Source organism: Anas platyrhynchos, chromosome Z (assembly GCF_047663525.1).
Source record: "Anas platyrhynchos isolate ZD024472 breed Pekin duck chromosome Z, IASCAAS_PekinDuck_T2T, whole genome shotgun sequence".
Classification (NCBI taxonomy): domain Eukaryota; kingdom Metazoa; phylum Chordata; class Aves; order Anseriformes; family Anatidae; genus Anas; species Anas platyrhynchos.
The window spans coordinates 83,908,403-83,927,983 of record NC_092621.1 but is presented as its reverse complement, the minus strand read 5'-3'; the positions used below and the strand labels follow the sequence as shown (position 1 = coordinate 83,927,983).

General features: G+C 34.0%; 1 protein-coding gene across 13 annotated transcripts in view; it reads left to right on the top strand.

Moving 5' to 3' along the window:
• KIAA0825 (KIAA0825 ortholog) overlaps positions 1-19,581 on the top strand; it is a 254,967-nt gene that overhangs the window by 123,595 nt on the left and 111,791 nt on the right. For 12 of the 13 annotated variants that reach the window (XR_011806056.1, XM_038169775.2, XM_038169776.2 and 9 more), the window contains 4 exons: positions 1,649-2,057; positions 6,054-6,210; positions 10,439-10,594; positions 14,542-14,636. Coding sequence is in view for 12 of the 13 variants with exons in the window: in XM_038169775.2 (XP_038025703.1) it covers positions 1,649-2,057; positions 6,054-6,210; positions 10,439-10,594; positions 14,542-14,636 (817 nt within the window). In the remaining variant the exon portion in view is untranslated. Of the gene's footprint in view, positions 1-1,648; positions 2,058-6,053; positions 6,211-10,438; positions 10,595-14,541; positions 14,637-16,235; positions 16,704-19,581 lie in introns of those variants that run through there. The other variant, XM_038169771.2, reaches the window with a different exon arrangement.

Here is a 19,581-nt window from a genome sequence, read left to right as displayed (position 1 = left end):
GGGGGGAGGCTGTTTGCTTTGTTGTTTGATTGTTTGTTTTTTTAAGTGTTTAGCACTAAAATTCAGCTTGTTTGTTTGTTTATTTTTTACTTAAGGCTTATACCTTGCATACACCAACAAGCTTTTTAAAATAATCAGTACTGTAGTACTACTAATAATAATACCATTTAAATGTATGTATGTATGTATGTATTTATTTATTTTTAGTGTCTGGCAGTTGTAAGGAGGGATTCACGGGAGTGTAAAGCATAATATCTATGCTCTTGCCTTAATGGCAATAACTTCTCACAGTTATCAACTTTTCAATCTGTACGGTTTAAATGTAGGTATATAGTGTTGACTGAAATTATACCTATTTTTTCGTCTCAAACTCACACAACAATTTATTCTTGCATAGCACTAAAACTGGTGCTGAATTCCGTGGTGCTTGACTTTTGAAAAATTGACTGAAGAAAGATAAATAATGTATATAACAGGATATTTTTCAAAGGTTTAAAGATACTTTTGTTAAATGCCTAAGCCCTCCATCATTTCAAAAGGCTAACTTGTGGAATTTCACCAGAAATTTATTGCCACCTGATTATTTTTAGTACAATAAGAATCACTGTAGTATATTTTTGCATAAAGGTTTGGAATTGTAGATTGTGGGAAAGCCTGCTTCAGAGTGTTGGGCCATAAGTCTATTCTTTCCATATATCTTTTCTTCAGCATCTTGATACACATTTTTGCAGTAGTGTTCTCACTGAGTCTCATGGCATTCTAACAAATGAACTTTATGCCAGAACTTCTATGACTATTTCAGGCTGGTCTGATAAGCCTGGTCTGATATGACTAGATGAGAAGTAAGGCTTACATTTTTGAGCAAATCTACCTTCTCTTTTCTATTCTTTTTTTTTTTTTTTTTTTTTTTTTTTTTTTTAAATGAGTTAAGACTGGAAGTGAAAGGGATGAATTTTTTTCTTGATTTGTTTGCTTTTTGTTTTCTTCTTCTTGTCATTTTTTTTTGTTTGTTTGTTGTTGTTTTTAATCCACACATGAATCTGCATTTAGCTTACCTTTTGGTTCATTTGTTTCATTTTAGACATGACTTTGGTTTTTCAACAGCATATTTTCTGTAGTTGTTTTTATGCTTATTGTTAATATCTGTAGTACTTAAAATGGTGTGCTATGTAGTGCGTGCTTCTTCTATTTAAGCTGATAAACTGAAATTTTGTAGGTTTGAATATAAAAAAGGACTGATAGAAAACAAGATTATAAACGTATGCAGTATCCTGATACATTCAGTACAATGCTCAACTCTTGAAAAAAATATTGCACTACAATTTTGAAGGCAACTTTTTTACCATTCAGAATACCAGGGTGATCTTAATTTGTCCTGGAATAACTGTGCACAGCAAGATTAATTGTTAACAGAGTCACAGTGTGAATTCTAGGTTTTGTAGGTTCTCTAATTTGTGTTATTGTTTAGATTTTGGGGGATTTATATAGAGGAAGCATAATACAAGTCAAGCTACAGTGTTGAGTACGTACGTTCTATACCCATTTTCAGTACAAAAGAAAGTTAGAAATTATACAACATTCAGAAGCTTGCTGTGATAGAACTAGAATGTTAATGTTAATCATATTTCTTTTCTTTCTTTTTTTTAAGGCTTCACAAGGCTTGCAGCTCAGGCAGTATCTATTGTAATCAGCAAGTTACCTACAGTGATTGCATGTTTGCCTCCCCCAATTAAGTACTTCTTTTTTCTGGCTGAGAGAAAAATGTCAAGAAACTTTGCTGAATTGAAGAAAGCTGGTCTGCTTGTCTGGAACTTGATTGTAATTATATGTCGGATATTTGAGGATGGAAATACTGCAGAACTTTTAACAGGTGCAACGCTTGACAGATGGAGCAAAGAAAAACTCAGTTTAATTCGTGTGTGCTTAGAAAGTATTATGGGAAAACAGAAAAGTGGTCCTAAGCAAGTGACCCAGAAGGTTATACAGAGCATTGAACAGCAAAGACCAAACTGGATCGAAAGCCAGTTGCTGAAGGCAAGAAAATTGAGCACAGACTGGTAAGAATGTAGTACTTTCCAAATGCTATTGTTTATTCTTTAACTTACTGAATTAATTATATGTTTATGGCTGTTGTTCAACTAAAAAATATTTAGATAATTAATGATATTGTGTTATATGAAATAGACTTGTTCTTAATATTGATGGCATCATAGTATGTTTTTGCAAGTGAATTGCGTGTCTGAAACTGTTGTTTCAAAAGTCTTTTTATGGTCCTTAGAATGTTACATAGTTTGTTTCATGTTTTGTTTCATATTTTTTCACATATTCATGATGATCCAAAAAGGTAGATAATTTAGTCAATATATCTTTCAGAACATGAACAGGTACACTGACTAGAGGGCACCGCAATGCATTTATAAATGAGTTTTGCTATAATGATTAAATTAAGGACTATAAAAGGCTTTCCATGTTCATCTGAGATTAAAAAGTAAGCATATTTCCTTTTAAAACATAACTAACCCAGGGGGCAAGTAGCATATATGAAAACAGGACAAGAAAGTACCCTGCTGTGCCTTTCTGAGGAAATACCAACTTTTCCCTGTAGATTTGACATTTAGGTCCAAGTTTTTAAATCCTTATAATGGTTTTTCAAGAATTTCTGTACATGTTAGCATGTTCATAGTCCTGTTCTAATGTTGAAGTTGTGTTCCACTCTGTAAAAACACTATTTGTCAACTTCCCAATATTAGATTTATTGGAGTGACAGGACTCAGTGAATTACACAGTTGGCTACACTGAAAGTAAGGGTGTTTTTTTGTTGTTGTGTTTTGTTTATTTTTGTTGTTGTTGTTTTTCATGTGTTTGTGTGGTTTTATTTCCATTAATATTCTTGAAGGTTCCAGACATTACCATCCTTACAGTAATATAAGCATAAATAAACAATATAGTGATTGTAGGTAAGAATCACTGCTATTAATGAAGAGGCTTTCATGCAACACTTTAAGGCACAGGATCCCATTCCTGCAACAAGTAGTCAGGCAACAAGAGTAGTATTAAATGGCAACAGTATCACACAAATGCTCATTGACATTGACCTTTGTGATCTTTTACATTTCCATTTAATACTAATTTACAAGTTCTAATCCAGTGATTAGAGGATTGAAGCCAGATGCCAGCCACTGAAACAATCATGGAACAAAACCAAAAAAACTAAGATGCACAAAATGTATAGATGCTTTAGATTAGATTAGGAGAGCATCCTAATAGAATTCCTAATTTACCAATAGAACAGGTGTTTTTAAAAATAGTATAAATGCAGTGTAAGACAAATATTGCGATACTCTCTAAGAGCTAAAGCTTTAGTATTTGCAAGTCTGCTGAAGGTGAGAATTTTTAAGTACTATCCATTTTCTAACATATCAGAAAAATGCAAAATATATTATTCATAACAGGTATCACACTGTGGAAAAAATGTTTTCTGTATGTCTATAGTGTCTTCCAAATTGAGAACCAGTTTGTGATCAGGGTTTCTAACAGTAAGCTTAAGAAACTGAACAATGCATTACTTAACTCTCCCAAGTGAGTAGATATATGATGCAGTTAGGAAACTGTTTTCTGACTTCAGTGGGATTTCTACAATAGGAGTATAGAATAAATGTTATTTTTATATTTTGTATACAAGTATCAACGGTCAATTACTGGGAGAAAAATGTATTTATTAGGTAGCTGAGATATGCAGTGTAGAGATAAAATATTGTTATAAATGTGAATTGTAAAACTAATATATTAAAGCTGAAATTGAAATATTTAAACTAGGTAATGGTTGTGTAACCACTGAACTAAAGGCAGATTTTTTCAAGGACACTACATGTATTGTGATGTTTATGTGATTTGTTTGAAATCAGAATGGTTATATTCAGTATAAAAATACATTCTGCATAACCTTTTATAATTCAGTCATTTAGTGGATAAATTTATGCACATGCATTTTTATGTATATTCATACATGTTTATAGATTTTTAATATATACAGTGTGTGGAAGAAAAATAAAAACAATGAAATCCAAAAATGTATGTGTGATTCACAGACCCAGCTGTGGAAAACAACTTTGATGTGCACCAGACTTTTATAAGCAAGTCTTGCATAATTTTATGTTGCATTATTGTTATCAGAAATTGGCTTCACAAAAAGTGTGAATATTATATAGGTTATTGCATTATGGGATACAAATTCAACTTACTTTTTAAGGAAAAACAATTGCAGTGAAAGATTGTTCTATGCATTGCCTGTCTTGTGTACTGCATGAAAACATTACTATTCATTAAAATAACCTTCACTTTATAGTAGCACCAGAGCTGTAAACAGTCACGTTAGGTTCTGAAAGAGCACACTGCCCAGAAAGAAAAGAAATGTCTGTCTTTGGAAAGTAATTTGTCGAGTTGAAGATTATTGTTTTTCATCATGGTGACCCTGACTTGGCTGGCTGGGTGCATATACAGATTAAGATGAATGCAGTTATTCCTTGGCTGAGGTCTGCCTCTTTCAGGGCACATTCTTCCTAATGACATGATTGATAGGCAGTCCCAAATCCAGAGAGGAACTCATTAATCATAGCACTGACTGAATCCAATCATCTGCTTCACCTGCACACTGACGGACAGGAAAGGATAAAATTTGGGTGCTGACACTGATAGACTCCTTTGTCAGAGGTCCTCAACTTTTTCAATGTCAATCGCTAAGAAGTTGACAAGAAATTCAGGTTATATCTATATGTGACATTGAAACATCAGCCTTAAGCGTACTTTAAGTTTAAAGATCTTTGAAGCTTTTGTGTAAAATAAACCATAATAACAGAGTATTCCTTACTTCCATTCAGCAAAGAACAAAATTATAGTTTATATTTTGAAACTATTTGCTCTGTAGGAAGTTCTGAAGCTGCATGTGGAAGCAATATCAGCTTTAATGTCCAGCAGCTGTGCAGCATTTAAGTGAGCCTTCAGGTCAAACAGCAACTTTCAGCAGAACTAACTTGGTAATCACGGCGCATTTTCAACAGTAAACTGCAACTTACAGCTGACAATACCAAAGTATTTGTATTTTTTCACTTCTAAAATGTAAAACATTGGGGATGAGGGATTGGGGGGGTGTTAGTCAGAGTGCTTATTTTGTAGACTTTAAATTAATCAAAATAAAGATTGGAGAATACATAATATTTTCAGTTGGTCTTTAAAGTTCTTGACGTGTCTGGATACCAACATACATTTGTGTTGCAGCTCAAAAATTGGAGTAAAGAATTACTTTTAGTACTTTTTATTATTATTATTAATACTTTGCCAGTCTACAATATTAAGCAACTACAGAGCTGGTAACTTATGTTTTTATCCAGACAGCAGTCTGATAATGGTCAGAGTTCTGAATGTCCACTTTTTTGAGGCGTTTTGACCTGTCACCTTCATTTATTTTTTTTTTCCTCTCCTTTTTTAGCAGTTGGACACTAACATTATTAAGAAGGGGGAAAAAAAGGAAAAGTACAGGGCAAAAAGTGCAACAAGTGGCAAATAGGTACCTTTGAAATGGTTACCAGCATACCAGTGGAAAGAAAAAGACTTCATTTTAAAATTTCTAACCTATACTTAGAGTAATGGCTACCTTTCTGACATGTTAATTAGGCTTTAATATGTGCAGCGACAGGCAAAGAAAAATGTACAAAAGATCGAATGCAAATGCTACTGGGAATGGCAAAGATACTTCTATAGTGGAAAAGAAAATAAAAAAATATTTGCTCCTTGTATGTCCTTACAGTAAAGAATGTTTTAAGTTCTCGGTCTTTCTGATAAAAATCGGTAAAATTCGTGTAATACTAAAATGTTATCTTTAATAACCTTTTAATTGTTTAGCATTTTTTAGTGTGAAGGTTTCAGTAATGTATACAGCAACATTTGTGCTGTGCAAGCCAAATGTTTAAGGATTTTACACGTGTTTTCATCTGACTTTGTATCAATATTTTGATTTTTAGTAGTTTAAGAATATTTTTTAATTTTTCATGTTCCAGTGGCTCGGTTGCAGTGGAAGGTGCACCGTTAGAGGAAGAAGGCATTGCACTTGGATTCACTGAGCAGAAAATAAACATGATGGTCCTGGATATCTGCCACAAACCAGGTGGCAGCGAGTACCTGAGGCAAATTTATCACATCATCCGGCTCAATGAGGTAGGGAAACGGCCTTTTTACCGAGCAATTAGGTGTGTACTGGCCTGAGGCAGCGTCTGCTGGCAGCTAAGGGTTAGTCAAGGAGGTGATAATGCTTCTTAAAGTCAATATGAAATCCTATATTGTATTGTAATAGAATCCATTCAGTTCAGGCTTTTCTGCATTTGTACAGAAGAGATTACTTTATGGGGAAACAATGTAGATTTTATTTATGTACTTAAACTGTATTATGGCACATCAACTTCCTTTAGATTTGTACTGTAGACCATAGATACATTTTAGGAGCTTAAGCACAGTTTAAAAAAGGAAAAGAAAAAAAAACAAAGACACACCACAATAGCAAGGCTATTGAAAAATTGACTGTTACAGGAAGTAAAATTAAATGTGGTAAATCAATTCTTCTGATTTAAAAAACAAACAAATCCCACAGCTGTACTGAGGAAGTAAACGCATCCAAATGAAAATCTTACTTAATATAGATAACTGTTCAGTTAAAGTGCTTTGAAATTATAGTAAACAAACTCACATTTATTTGCTGCACATGGAATTTCGGTAAGGTAAAAGAATTATATCATTATTTCTAAGGCTGTACTAAATTGCTGCAAGTTACCAAAAGCATTCTTATTTTATACACTGAAGTAAATGCAGGTTTGCTTAAATTGTATGATAACAGATCTACACAGCTTAATTAAGAAAGTTCTGTTTATTAGCTTTAATTACTAAATTACTATTCCTTGAATGCATAAGCAGGTGCTGTTAAGATCATTGCAACTATACCGAAGTGTTTATAATTAAATGCAAAATAATGCAAATATAGGCACAGGCCAAGATTTTGCTTAGAAAAAAAAAAAAAAAGAAGATAGCAAAAAACAATTAGGCAGCTATGTCTATATGAAGGCAATAAAGGACAGCTTCATGCAGGCAGTTTGCTTCTGAAAATCAGATCAACTGTTTAGCTCCTAAGTACAGGCTTACAAGCAACCTTTATCCATCTGCATTTGGAACTTTTAGAAGCAATGTAAGCATGTATGTAGAGATGGCAACCTAATATTAATACAATACAGAATCTTTTCAAGTTTCATCTCAAACAATTAAATGGTTCAGGAAGTGAAGTGAAAATTATTACTGTAATACAATTCAAACAAAACCTTTTCACCTGGAGTACATTCAGGATTACTCTTCGTATAATGAACTGAAGAAAAGATGATGAGCAAGACCTCCTAAAATAACATATAATACGGTAGCTAGGGCAGTCACCTAAGGGACCGTATATGCAGGCTCAACTCTTTATTCTTCTTGGTTTAGAATTTGTATCCAAACTAAATGCCCAAACCGCTAGACCGTTAGCTATCAGCATAGAACTTTGTTGTTTTCCCTTGATGGAGTTGTTTTGCTTTGTAGAAATTGCTGTAATAATCCATTCTGTAACTTCTAGGGTCAGAAATAGAATTGTATTCTAGCTGAAGGAGTAGAATGCCCATATCAGGTCCTGGAAACCCTGATTCAAGATCTCACTCCTATGAGTATTCAGTTATTTATACAAAGTGGAGCAGCTCCGATAGGATGTAAGAAGCTGAGAGAACTAGGTGGAAGAGGGACTTCAGTCTGTCTTTCCACATCCCAGGTGTCTCTCCTTGAATTTGTGCAGATAGTATGAGCTTCATTAAAAAAAAGAACATTTTTCAGTGGAGAGAACCTGTCTTGTTTAAGAAAGAAAAAAAAATAATAAAATCGTGACCAGCTTGACTGCACAGAAGGACTTATGAACACTACTTCAACTTGGCTTTGAAACCATTATAAAACATTTTAATGCTTAGTGTGGCATAACGGTAATGCATTTTTCAATATTATTTTTCATAATTTAGATTATTTTTTTTGGTAGTCAGGCACATTAAACAGACTTGATTTCTATTTGAAGGTCCGTGCTTTTCTTTGTAGACTCCTTGGACTGTCAAGGTGTCACATTCTTAAAATTAGTTTGGAGATCTTTATGCTACAGCGATTAATAACTGCAAGTCAATAGAGAACAAAATGATGAGATGGAAAATCTTGGCTCTCAATAATTTTCTTAAGAAAGTCAGGGGAAAAGGGATATAGATTCTTACAAGCTATGTTTGGAAACAGAGCTACAATGTGATAAAGCCCTATTACAGATACTGTAGAACTCAGAACATTCAACAGTCTTTCATGTATTTATCAAGAAGAATAATTATTTTTAAAGTAATTTTCACTAATTGCTACCAAAGAGAAAACAACCCACCTGAGCTGTCAAGCTCACAAATACTCTGTCTGCTTTGTTTCATGACCAGTCATTGGTAGTAAAGATATAGCTCACATATTTACAGTCATGATTTCTCTTCTATCTATTAACACATTTCTGAAACATTACCATTTCTGACTCTACAAAATGTACCATACTAAAGGAGTCCTCAAAGTAATACATATATCACTGTTGATTAAGTCTCTGTGTCAAATCCACGGTATTCCAAAGACAGGAAAACACCTGTAATGGGAATTGAGCTGTATACCACTTCCAATGTTCAAAACCCTTGCAAGCATGAACAGTGAGTTCTAATATATCTTCTGAAAAACCAACGGATTCTGTTTCTTCTGGAGCTGAGATGCCCAGATAGTTGGGTTGCTTTAGGGCTACCTACAGGTTTTGAGAAAATCTGTGCATGTAAGGTGCTATATTTAAAAAAAAAAAAAAAAAAAAAAAAAAAAAAAAAAAAGTACATGTGTAGAAATATCTTTATTTAAGATATTTATTATTTAATAAACCCCTCATTATGACTTCAAAATCTTTGCTATGGCATGAAGCAATTGATGAATGGAGAAAAAGGGGAGGGGAGCGAAAACCAAAACACAATGCTGAGAAAATATAGGTAGAAGACTTATGGTATGTTTTGACAGCTGTATTACACTGTTGGTTTAAACTGAAAAAGCAATGAGTTCTATTTAAGAAAACAAAAATACTCTAGGATAATTTTGTGATTGTTTAAGCAGTCCTGTCTACAGGTTGCAGCCAATTGTCAGTCCTACTCTTTCTCTTCCCTTTGTGTTTTGCAACTCTTAGGGCCTCCTTTGCACTAGTACTAGAAATTGTGTGACTTTCTCATCTGGCTGAAACCTTTTTTTTTTTTTTTTTTTTTTTTTTTTTTTTGCTGATTTCACAACATAAGCTAGTGCCAACGCAAGGGAGAAAGGGAGAAACAACCACAATCCAAATTGGGAGGAAATTCATGCCTTTCAGGCCAGGCCACATCTGAATCAGTTTAAAGTGACGGTGAAATTATTGTTTTAGAAGGACCAACTTAGAAGTACAATGTCATGTAATGTAGTTTACACACTCCCTCATTTGAGTCTGATTTTATTTTTTTTTTATTAACCCAGTATTACTGCAAAGTAAGAGGAACACTTGCATCTACCCATCTTAATAAAGACTCACCTTGAGTGAGCTCAATGTTATGGCAATCATATTATTATGGACTTCATTTTAATAACAATAAACTGTTTAATCACAATAGTCCTTCCAGCAAATAGATCTGTAAGTGTTTCATTATCTAGCTCTTCGTAAAATGGTTCTATTTAATCAAAACGCTTTATTGGCATGCAATGATGATTTATTTACATAGTAGTTTAAGAAGTGAAAACAGAGAAGATTGTGGCCAAAATAATCATGTGTCTGTTACATGGCAATTTTAGAAACTACAGTGTAAATCGCAAATGAGTTCTAGTCTTCAAATGCTTAAATAATTAAAAATAGTTTTGAAGAGGGGTAGAGTATTTATTTCCTGTGTTTAAACAACAGATTTTATAGTCATGTAGTGACTATGTAATGCTGCCTAAAAAACAAATATGCCTGTATACTTTATCATATAAAAGAGATTATATACATTAGAACAGCTCATAGAAAACATTTGTCTTTCACCACCACATAGACCTAATGCATATCTTAAATGAGAACTGTTAAACATCACTGATGATAAATTCAAAACAGTACCTGATTATTCTGATTTGCTTCAGTTCAATATTCATAGGAGCTATTTATTGTTGTAGGGTGATATTACTCTTGAAAATGTCTCTATTTTGAGAGAGATATTTTATTTTCCCCTTTAGCATTAGGAAGCACACAGTAAAGTTATGCCTGAAATTTGGGAAATTTCAGTTAAAAGGCTAGGTGGCATGTAATTCCTTTTTTTTTTTTTTTTTTTTCTCTCCTTAAAAGGAATATTTGAAAGAGCAGCTGTCTTGTGAGAATTACTCTGAAGAGAGTGTTACCTCCAATCAATGCCTGCCTTTGACACTGAAGGGCAGAGAAGAGCAGGCTGTCTTCAATCCTTTCCAGGTGTACAGCCAATCTTGTGCAAAAGTGTTCAATCAGGTTTGTGAAAATCTGAAACCTTGGTTATAGTATAATTTTTACTTGTCAATCTTATTATGATCATGATAATGACAGAGACTGAAATTATGAAAAAAGAATTAATTACATGAGTTCACTTTTGATGAAGTGCAAAGGAATATTATTACTCAGGATTTTAATGAGGGCACTCTCTACAATATCATGGTGTTCAAAAAGCCATTATTGTCCTTTTCTTTTATCAGAATTATTGCATATAAGAGCAATTTGCATTTAGTTAGACTTTCTGTGTTAGTTCAGCATAGTGAAGGAAAACCTATTAGTAGCAATGACATGTACTACATCTGTGTAATGGTAGATGAGGCTAGTCTTAGTCCTTTGAAAAATCATGGCAAATCTCCAAGTGCATATTTAGAGTCTTACCTGATGAGGCTTTCACAGAAATGTTGAACAGTAACGTAAACTTTGGAAATACAGAGAAGTGAGAGTAAGTGCCGGAGGGGGGAGAAATGAAAGCATGCATTTCTGTGTCACTTTCCTGGTATCATAACAAACATATAGAATATATCTACTTGCATAAACCTATGCCAGGGAGCCACATGACTAATTCATTCCACAAAATGAATTGTATTTGATTGGACTTGGACACCTACAGAATCTTACACCATGGTTTCTCGACTTCCTAATTCATCATCTACAGTTTTGATTGTTCCCCTACAATTTCAAACATTTAAAAAAGAATGGCATTAAAGTTGCATGAAATTCACTTTACAGACTTTTGATTGAAAGACACTATTCTTCAGTACAACTTTGTTTTTAATTTGTATCATTTGCATTCTCAGGTGTGAACATTTTGGTCTATTTCACCAGTTGTATTGCTGTAAAATATACCTGTTTTTTTCTTTTTTTTTTTTTTCCTACTTGTTTAATCAATACTTAATCATTGTCATGTTACAATCAAAATGCTAATGTCCCGAAAAAGGAGATTAATATCAATTTCACATGGCTTCTCATTCCAGAAAAACATGTTTTAAAGTGTCTTTTTTTCCTTCCACTGGTCTCTTTATGTATATACTCACTTGACAGAACCTAAGGGGGTACAGATTCAATTTGAAATGCAGAAAACAGTTTACGTGCCTCAATTCATTAATAGTATAGTAGAATAAGACCTTCAAGTAGTGACAACTCAGGGCAGAATTCTTCTGCTATATGGTGGGTTTGTAGTGCTCTATTAATCAATAGATGACAATGGATAGTTGATATTAAATCACTTTGTATTCTGTAAACTTTTGGCATAAAGTCTATTATCAGAATATGGAAGAATATCTTAGAATTAAGGGGAAAAAAAAACAACACAATGCAGTAGATCACAAAGCTAAAAGTATCATGTGCTACCCCTGTTGTTCATAATGACAGACATATTTGCTGAACTTAATAATATTATTAAAGATTTCTCCCCTTCAATACAAATTACACTTTTATTTACTGATGTGGGACCTGCTATTTATTAAATAGTGATCCATGTAGTTCAGTGTCTGGTCTCTTGCAGACTATTTGCTAACCTAGAGGACTGTCAGAAGATGCCAGAGCACTGCAAAAGAACAATTATTCTTATGGGATATATCTTTTTCTTGCATTCATCCTTAGTAGCTGGCAACTGCCATGAATCTGAAGAGTTTATAATCCATTATTAATTTTTTTATTTTTCTTTAAATCTAATGTAGCCAGATGTGTTTTCAATACAGGAACTAACATTTGTTTCTTAATAAATTCTAAGTCAAAATAAGCCCATTGTGATCCTGGTTTCACAACGCTGTTTACTGATGGGTTAATTTTGTATTGTATTTAAAAACTTCTCTCTAAGAAGGGCTAAACGAATAGACAATGCTGCTTATCGAGTCCTGCAAGCTGGCCAGAGAATGTTTGTATTATGTTATGCTATTTTATAACTGTAGACGTGTTCTTAGCTTCCTCAGTAGAGGATTGTTTAGATGGAATTATTTCAGAAATAATTCCTGAAATAATAACTGAAAGGTAAGTTATAGCAGACACATCATATATTGTTTTTTGATCAGTTTTTGCAATACATTAGGGTGGTTGATTTTTCCGTTCTGTTTTGCTAATTCATCCCCACTGTGCCGTCTTTGGCAAGTTACGTAATCATAATTTCTATGAGTTTTACTGCTCCTGAAACAAAGGCCACCAAACTGATATTTTGAGATCAACTCTATGATTTTTGTTAAAGATATGTAATGTTTTTTACCTTCTTACCCTCGGTTCAGTAGATGATTCTATGAAGTATGTCATTTCTGTTAACAATTCAGCTATTTCATTCTTACATTCCTGCAAAAAATCTTGAATAATCACCATCTGTTCCTAGTAACTTGTTGCTCTTGATTTTATCAATTTGTCCTGACACTTCAGTCTCTGCCAGTGCTGCTGCTCTATTGTCTAATAAGATTAAGTCCAGGCTGTGCAATGTCTCAACAGTATCAATGAAGAAAAATATTTAATAAATATAAATATATATGTATATATTTACTTTCCCTTTCCTGAAGTATGGAGGTATTCTGCATGTGTGGTTCTTGTTGTTGCTTTCTTTTTCTTTTTACTTATTTATTTATTTATTTATTTATTTATTTTCTTTCACAGAATTGGTCCGCCTGGTGGACTGAATTTTATCTGTTAGACTAGTAAATTTTCCTTGTTGCCACTACTGGCAGTTCAGCTTCTCCTTTTTATCTTGCTTGATTTTACAAGTATTTCCTCTGTATTTACTAATTTCTAACTCATTTCAGAGTATTGAACAGTTGCCTGTTTTTTCCTCTATATTTTCCTACTGTTCTTTCAGTTGAATTTTTTCCTTATTTCTTGTTTATTAGATGTTCACTGCTTCCTTTTTTTTGTTTGTGTACTTCCACTTTTACTTTGTTATTCCTTCTTTAGCTGCCCTTATCTCCTGTATTTCACCTTTCTTCTTCTATGTTAATTTTAAGTGCATCCCAGAGACGGCAATTAGTAAGAAAATGAAAAGAAGGAAGAGAATAACTAAGGGTGGAAGGAAAGGGAAGGACTACCTGGAAGGGATTGCACTGATCCAGCTCTCCCAGAACAACCAAGTGATGTCTATAAGAAGGAAAATATATACTGCATGACACGCTTCAGTCTTCCTATTTAGATATATTTCTATTGCTATGACTAACTCACCTATTTTTATTTTTTATTTTTTAACTGAGTGGTATTTTACTGTTACAATAATAATTTTTTTAATGATTCCCTCCAAAGAATGTTGAATTGTAATCACTAGTTGACCAGTACTGACAATGAAAATTACTATTACACAGCAGTTATTATTTTACAAATATAAGAATGTGGTGCGTGGTCTTTTGTCTGCCCACCCTTATTTTATGTTGCTTTTATTTATTAAATAAGCAGCATAGAGTTGTATTATTTCATATTGTCTAGACTTACTGCTGTTTATAATAACCATCTGGTGACTGGAGTGTCTTGCAAAAAAATAAACAAGTAAACCATCACTGTAATTAAGATACAGGTTACATCTTGAATTCCAACTATGCTAAGTTTTTCATGACAAACTTTTTGCTGATAACAGAAATTTTTATTTTCTGCCACATAAAAAGTTGACAATTATTTTGCTTTCTAAACAAAGAGTCAAGCTCTCAGACAAAGTGGTTGGGCAGAATGCCATTAACAGTTGGAAGAATAACGGTTCAAAAAATTGATTTATCTTTTTATAAATAATGGTTACATTCCCAAATGGATTTATAAATTAATTGCTGTCGTATTGGAATAAAAACCTTCTCCTGTGGACATGATTGATATCATCTGTCTAAGTCCTTGTTCTAGACCCCCCTCCTTCTTGGTTAGTATATCACAGCTGGAGCTTTAATTTGCTGATGATATTAACACTGATTAATAACTAACAATAGCTTCTTGCCATGTATCAACAGTCAACCATTACTGAATGGAACTGGGATTGGTCAAATTTCCTGCCAAATTATTTGGGACTGAAGCAGATGACCTTCAGGGTGCTGCTGGCACACAGGTAAGGGGATTCTGGCAATTAACTGTGCTTTCCAGTTGTCTGCCTTACTTTAAAATGGTCAGTGAATATATAATTTTCTGGTGAACTTTATAAAATAAATTATATATTTATTTTTAAATATGCAGTTTTTAAGTTGAGTTACTTATTGTCTTTGTGTATTTGATTCATGCAAAGATGAATTCCTGTTTTGAAGACGTAGTTTTTTCTGGCTTAGACATCAATCTATGTTGATATTGTCCATAAACTGTGGTTTGAAAAGAAATAAGTAATTGTTAACTTTGCTAGAGCTATACAGTCAATGGAGATTTCAGCAGAGAACTTTGGGGATGTTTGTTCAAATTGTAATGAGTCTTACATTCATCTGGGAGCATGAAAAATACAGCTAGAAATATGAAGTATTTCTTTAATAGGTTTTAACTAATGAAACTTATGTTAACAGTGTTTTACTTCTAAAATTTATATCTATTTACCAACTAAGGAGATATTAAATTGAGGTTATACTTTTTAAATTTGGAAAGAGCAATTTTTAAAATTCCAAAAATTACAGGTGGAAAAATGGGTGTATTTTATAAAATACTTCTTACATAGCCTTGTAAGAACTGGAAAACATATGTTGTGAACCAAAAAGTTTAATGCTCTTTTCATAATTCTGAAACCTCGTAAGGGTAATATCTGTTATGGTTGTATCACTTGCCTTTTAAAGTGAACTGTTTTAGAAACTGCTGATGATTTCAAAAGTATATTACTTGCATGTCAAAAATATTTGTTTTTGTCACATTCTTAATTTATCACTAACAATTAATGTCCTACACACTTAAGTCCGCCCTCATTTTATATGTAAAATATTTTTGCAGTTTATTTCCATTCATCTTAATTTTGCTATGATGAATTTTTCTCTTACTTAAATAGTTATTTTCCAAAATTTCAGTACAAATGCATAGAAAGTTATGCTGGCAAAAATGCGTTCTCCATTTTGCCAGTCAGTTCTCCTCTTGATGTCCTCTATTACCCAGAACCAAGCAGAATATAGGATTATGTGGAGATCTTGGTCTGTACCAGTAGTGTTATTTTTATGGCAGAGACAATTCAGCTCTACTTCTTTAATTTGATAATACTCCTGCTGATTAGTAACTCCTGTCCTTCATTTAAAAATGAAGTAAACTAAAAAAGTTTGTCCTTTTAAAGGAGAGTTTAATAGTCTTAGACTCCAGATGGTTCTGATACTTCCCTTTGTGTTGATGTCATCTGAGACAAATAAGAGACGTGTTTTGCAAAGGGAACATTTTCTGTGGTCACTTCTTCTCCAGTGTCTTTAAACACATTTAATTTTCATTTTGATCCCTGTACAAAGTTTAAAAAGAAGCCGTGTATATACCTTCTCTGTCCTCTGTATTACATGCTTTTATCACATCATCTATTGCATCTCTTTTTTCCCTTCAATAACTGCCCTAATTTTTGTCATCCTTCCTAATTTGAAAATGTCTCCATTCACTGCCCTTCTACATGATATGAAAATTCTCATCTTGAAGTGACATTATGCAAGACATTAATGATTATCTAATGGATTTATTATTCAAACCTCTCCTCTCTATTTTACAGACCAACAGATCATCTAAACCCATTGTGAGCATTAAGCAGAATTGCTAATCCCAGTAGCTCCCACAGTGACCAGCATCTCCAACCCAGCTTGTCCTTAAATGACTCAAATTTTAGCCTAGAGAAAGTATTTCTGTTTGTGTTTTCAGCTAGCTAGACCAATTCTTGCTGGTCTGGTGGTTACTCCAGCAAGCCTTACAATGACTCAAGTAAGCCCTATCTTTACATGATGCTTCATGCTCCTTCCTAAAACTTCATAAAAATCAGCCTTACTTGTGCTTAGGTCTTAATCACGTACTCACTTTGCGTGATCCTTATTTTGACCTCCTGCTTGCATTGCCCTCCTCCATTGTGTTTTTACTATTTGCCTCCTAAGATGAGGTCATCAAAACCAAGGGCTGTAACTTAAAAGTATAAGCACTCATTTCTTTAACACACTCTAAATCTTTCTCTTATCAGTTATTTCTGTGCAGATAAAAATATTTTTTCTTGTTCTATTGAATATTTTACCTGTTCTATTCTACCTTTACACTGAAGTCTATTTATTTATATGTTTAAAGAAAAATACTGTCTGATGTATATGAAGCAAAATAGGTATGTTCTGCTTTCACTTTTTTTTTTTTTTTTTTGGGGGGGGGGTGGGAAGGGAAAAAGTTTTAAAATGCTTAGGGGACTCATTTACAAGGGAAATGCTCCTCTAACCTAGTTAATGACTGAGTTAGGTGGGAGGGGGTTATGGGAGCATTGTCCCAGAGCCAGCAAGTGGTAAGCAAATTAATTGGTTGGTGGTTAGGGGAAAGTAAAAGACTTTTAGGACTGGTTAAAACAGAATGAATTGTTGTATACTGCTCACTGTCGGCCACACATGAGTGCATGAATCTATTGCACTCATTCCTATGATCTTCAAAGTGTTCAGAAGACCTTAAATGACACCTGTCATTTAAGGATTTTGTTCAGCAGCAAGTTTTCAAAGTAGAGCAGAAAACCTGGAATTGTTTATATATAGACTTTAGGGAAATTGTCATAAACTAATAAATGTGTTTTCTACTACAATTAGGTAAAATATGTATGCTTTGTAGTAGTGTTTGCTGCTAAATATGCACAAACACCCGCATTCTTATAATTTCAGAATTCTTTTTAGCATAGAATCACAGAATCATCTAGGTTGGAAGAGACCTCCAAGATCACAGAGTCCAACCTCTGACCTAACGCTAAACCATATCACTGAGCACTAAATCTAAACATCTTTTAAAGATCTCCAGGGATGGTGACTCAGCCACTTCCCTGGGCAGCCCATTCCAATGCCTAACAACCCTCTCAGTAATGAAGTTCTTCCTAATATCCAGCCTAAACCCTGGTGCAGCTTTAGCCCATTCCCCCTCATCCTGTCACCAGGCACCTGGGAGAATAGACCAACTAACTCCCACCTCACTACAACCTCCTTTAAGGTACCTGTAGAGAGCGATAAGGTCACCTCCTAGCCTCCTCTTCTCCAGGCTGAAAAGCCCCAGCTCCCCTAGCCACTCCTTATAAGACTTGTTCTCCAGAGCCTTCACCAGCTTCGTTGCCCTTCTCTGGACTTGCTCGAGCACCTCAATGCGAGGGGCCCAAAACTGAACACAGTACTCGAGGTGCGGCCTCACCAGAGCCGAGTACAGGGGGACAATCACTTCCCTAGCCCTGCTGGCTACACTGCTTCTCTTGCAAGCCAGGATGCTGTTGGCCTTATTCTGTCTGATAAATTACTGGGCTGGCACTGTTTATGTGTGAAACTGTTGTTTAGGAAGGCAAAGACTATCCTTGGCACTAGGGTGCTATACTAATATAAAGAAAATCATTTTGTGCTGTCGAAGTTGATCTTGTACATAATGTCTCTATTTTAAATCCTTTTGACTATACTTGGTAAGAACCATCTACTCGCCTTTTATGAATTAATTTGTTAATATAGTTATGGCATTACTATTCAACCACTAGTTAGCTGTTTATTTATTAATTTACTTATTTATTTATTTACCATTGGTTATGCTTAATAAAACTGAAATTTAGTTAAAAAAAAATCTTGTTTAGAATTTTGAGTGATTGCAGGGCAAAATCTGCATAGCTCTTGTATATTCTAGTGGATACACAGACACCATCTGTTGAGAATGGTAGCCATATGGTGAACTATTTATAGAAAATGTTTATATTCATTGTGTTGTTGATTATCTAGATATCCAGAAAATGCTCTTTTAAAATCCAGTTTATCAACACATGGAAAAATGCATTATGTAGTTTTGAGATTGAAAAGAATGTCAGCAAACTGCATGCATTTTGTTGCTTGTGAAGGATTTTTATGTAACTGTACAGAAGCCCAAGTCTGAGAAATGAAGATACCATACATATGATAAGGTAGCAAGTTCTTTGAAAATTTTCTTCGTAGTAGAAACAAATGGTGGAAGAGGAGTTACTGGCATGTTGCCAAGAGAGAGGCCATATCTGCATGGCAGAGCATGCCAGTGTTATGTCTAATGTGCTTTTGCATGTGTTAGTCAAGCCTTCTTCTAAACTGCAGATGCTCCTAGACCTTTTGTATCCACACTGCCAGATATTGATAATCAATATTGTTGTTAAAGCTACATGTCAACTATTAATGATGTGTTGCTGGGGAACTGTGATGCCATTAATACTGCAGTAATTACCACCTGCTTGGTGAGACTATAATGGATGCCCTTATGATGTATATGTGAACAGGCTTTCTAATATACATGGGAGGCTAGCAAATACAGTATCAGACTGTTACCAAATCAGAAGAAACAGGTGAAAGGTGTTAATTCCTCACTGCACATCTCTTGGTTGGGCACAGATTAAGGTTTAAATCCTGGTGCTGGATCAAAAAAGGAGGGGACAAAAAAAAAAAAAAGAGTTCCTTGAATTTTTGGATAGGCAAGGTCTCTTTTCCATAAATAAGCTGGTCAAGGAGAAGTTTTATGTCAGATCCGTCAACATAAGAATTATCCTCCTTCTGCTTATCTTCTTCTGATACAACTAATGAAACTACACTCTGATCTCAAAGGATCTGTCAAAAACAGCTTAGTACCCTGCCTGGCAGTTTTAAAGTATTGGTGACAGAATGTATATTGCTAAGCAAAAGGAAAGATGATACTCTGTAAATGCTATCTGAATGCCACTTCATCCACTATTATGGATACAACTTTAGCACAAATTGCACAGGAAAGTGAGGTGAAAGGTGAGATTTCCCATATGTAGTATGTTTCAGACTTTTCTGTTTGTTACCAGTCTATCTCTTCTGCAGACATGTTGATGAATCCTATGAATAAAACAATATTCTCCAATAACTGATGCTAAAAAG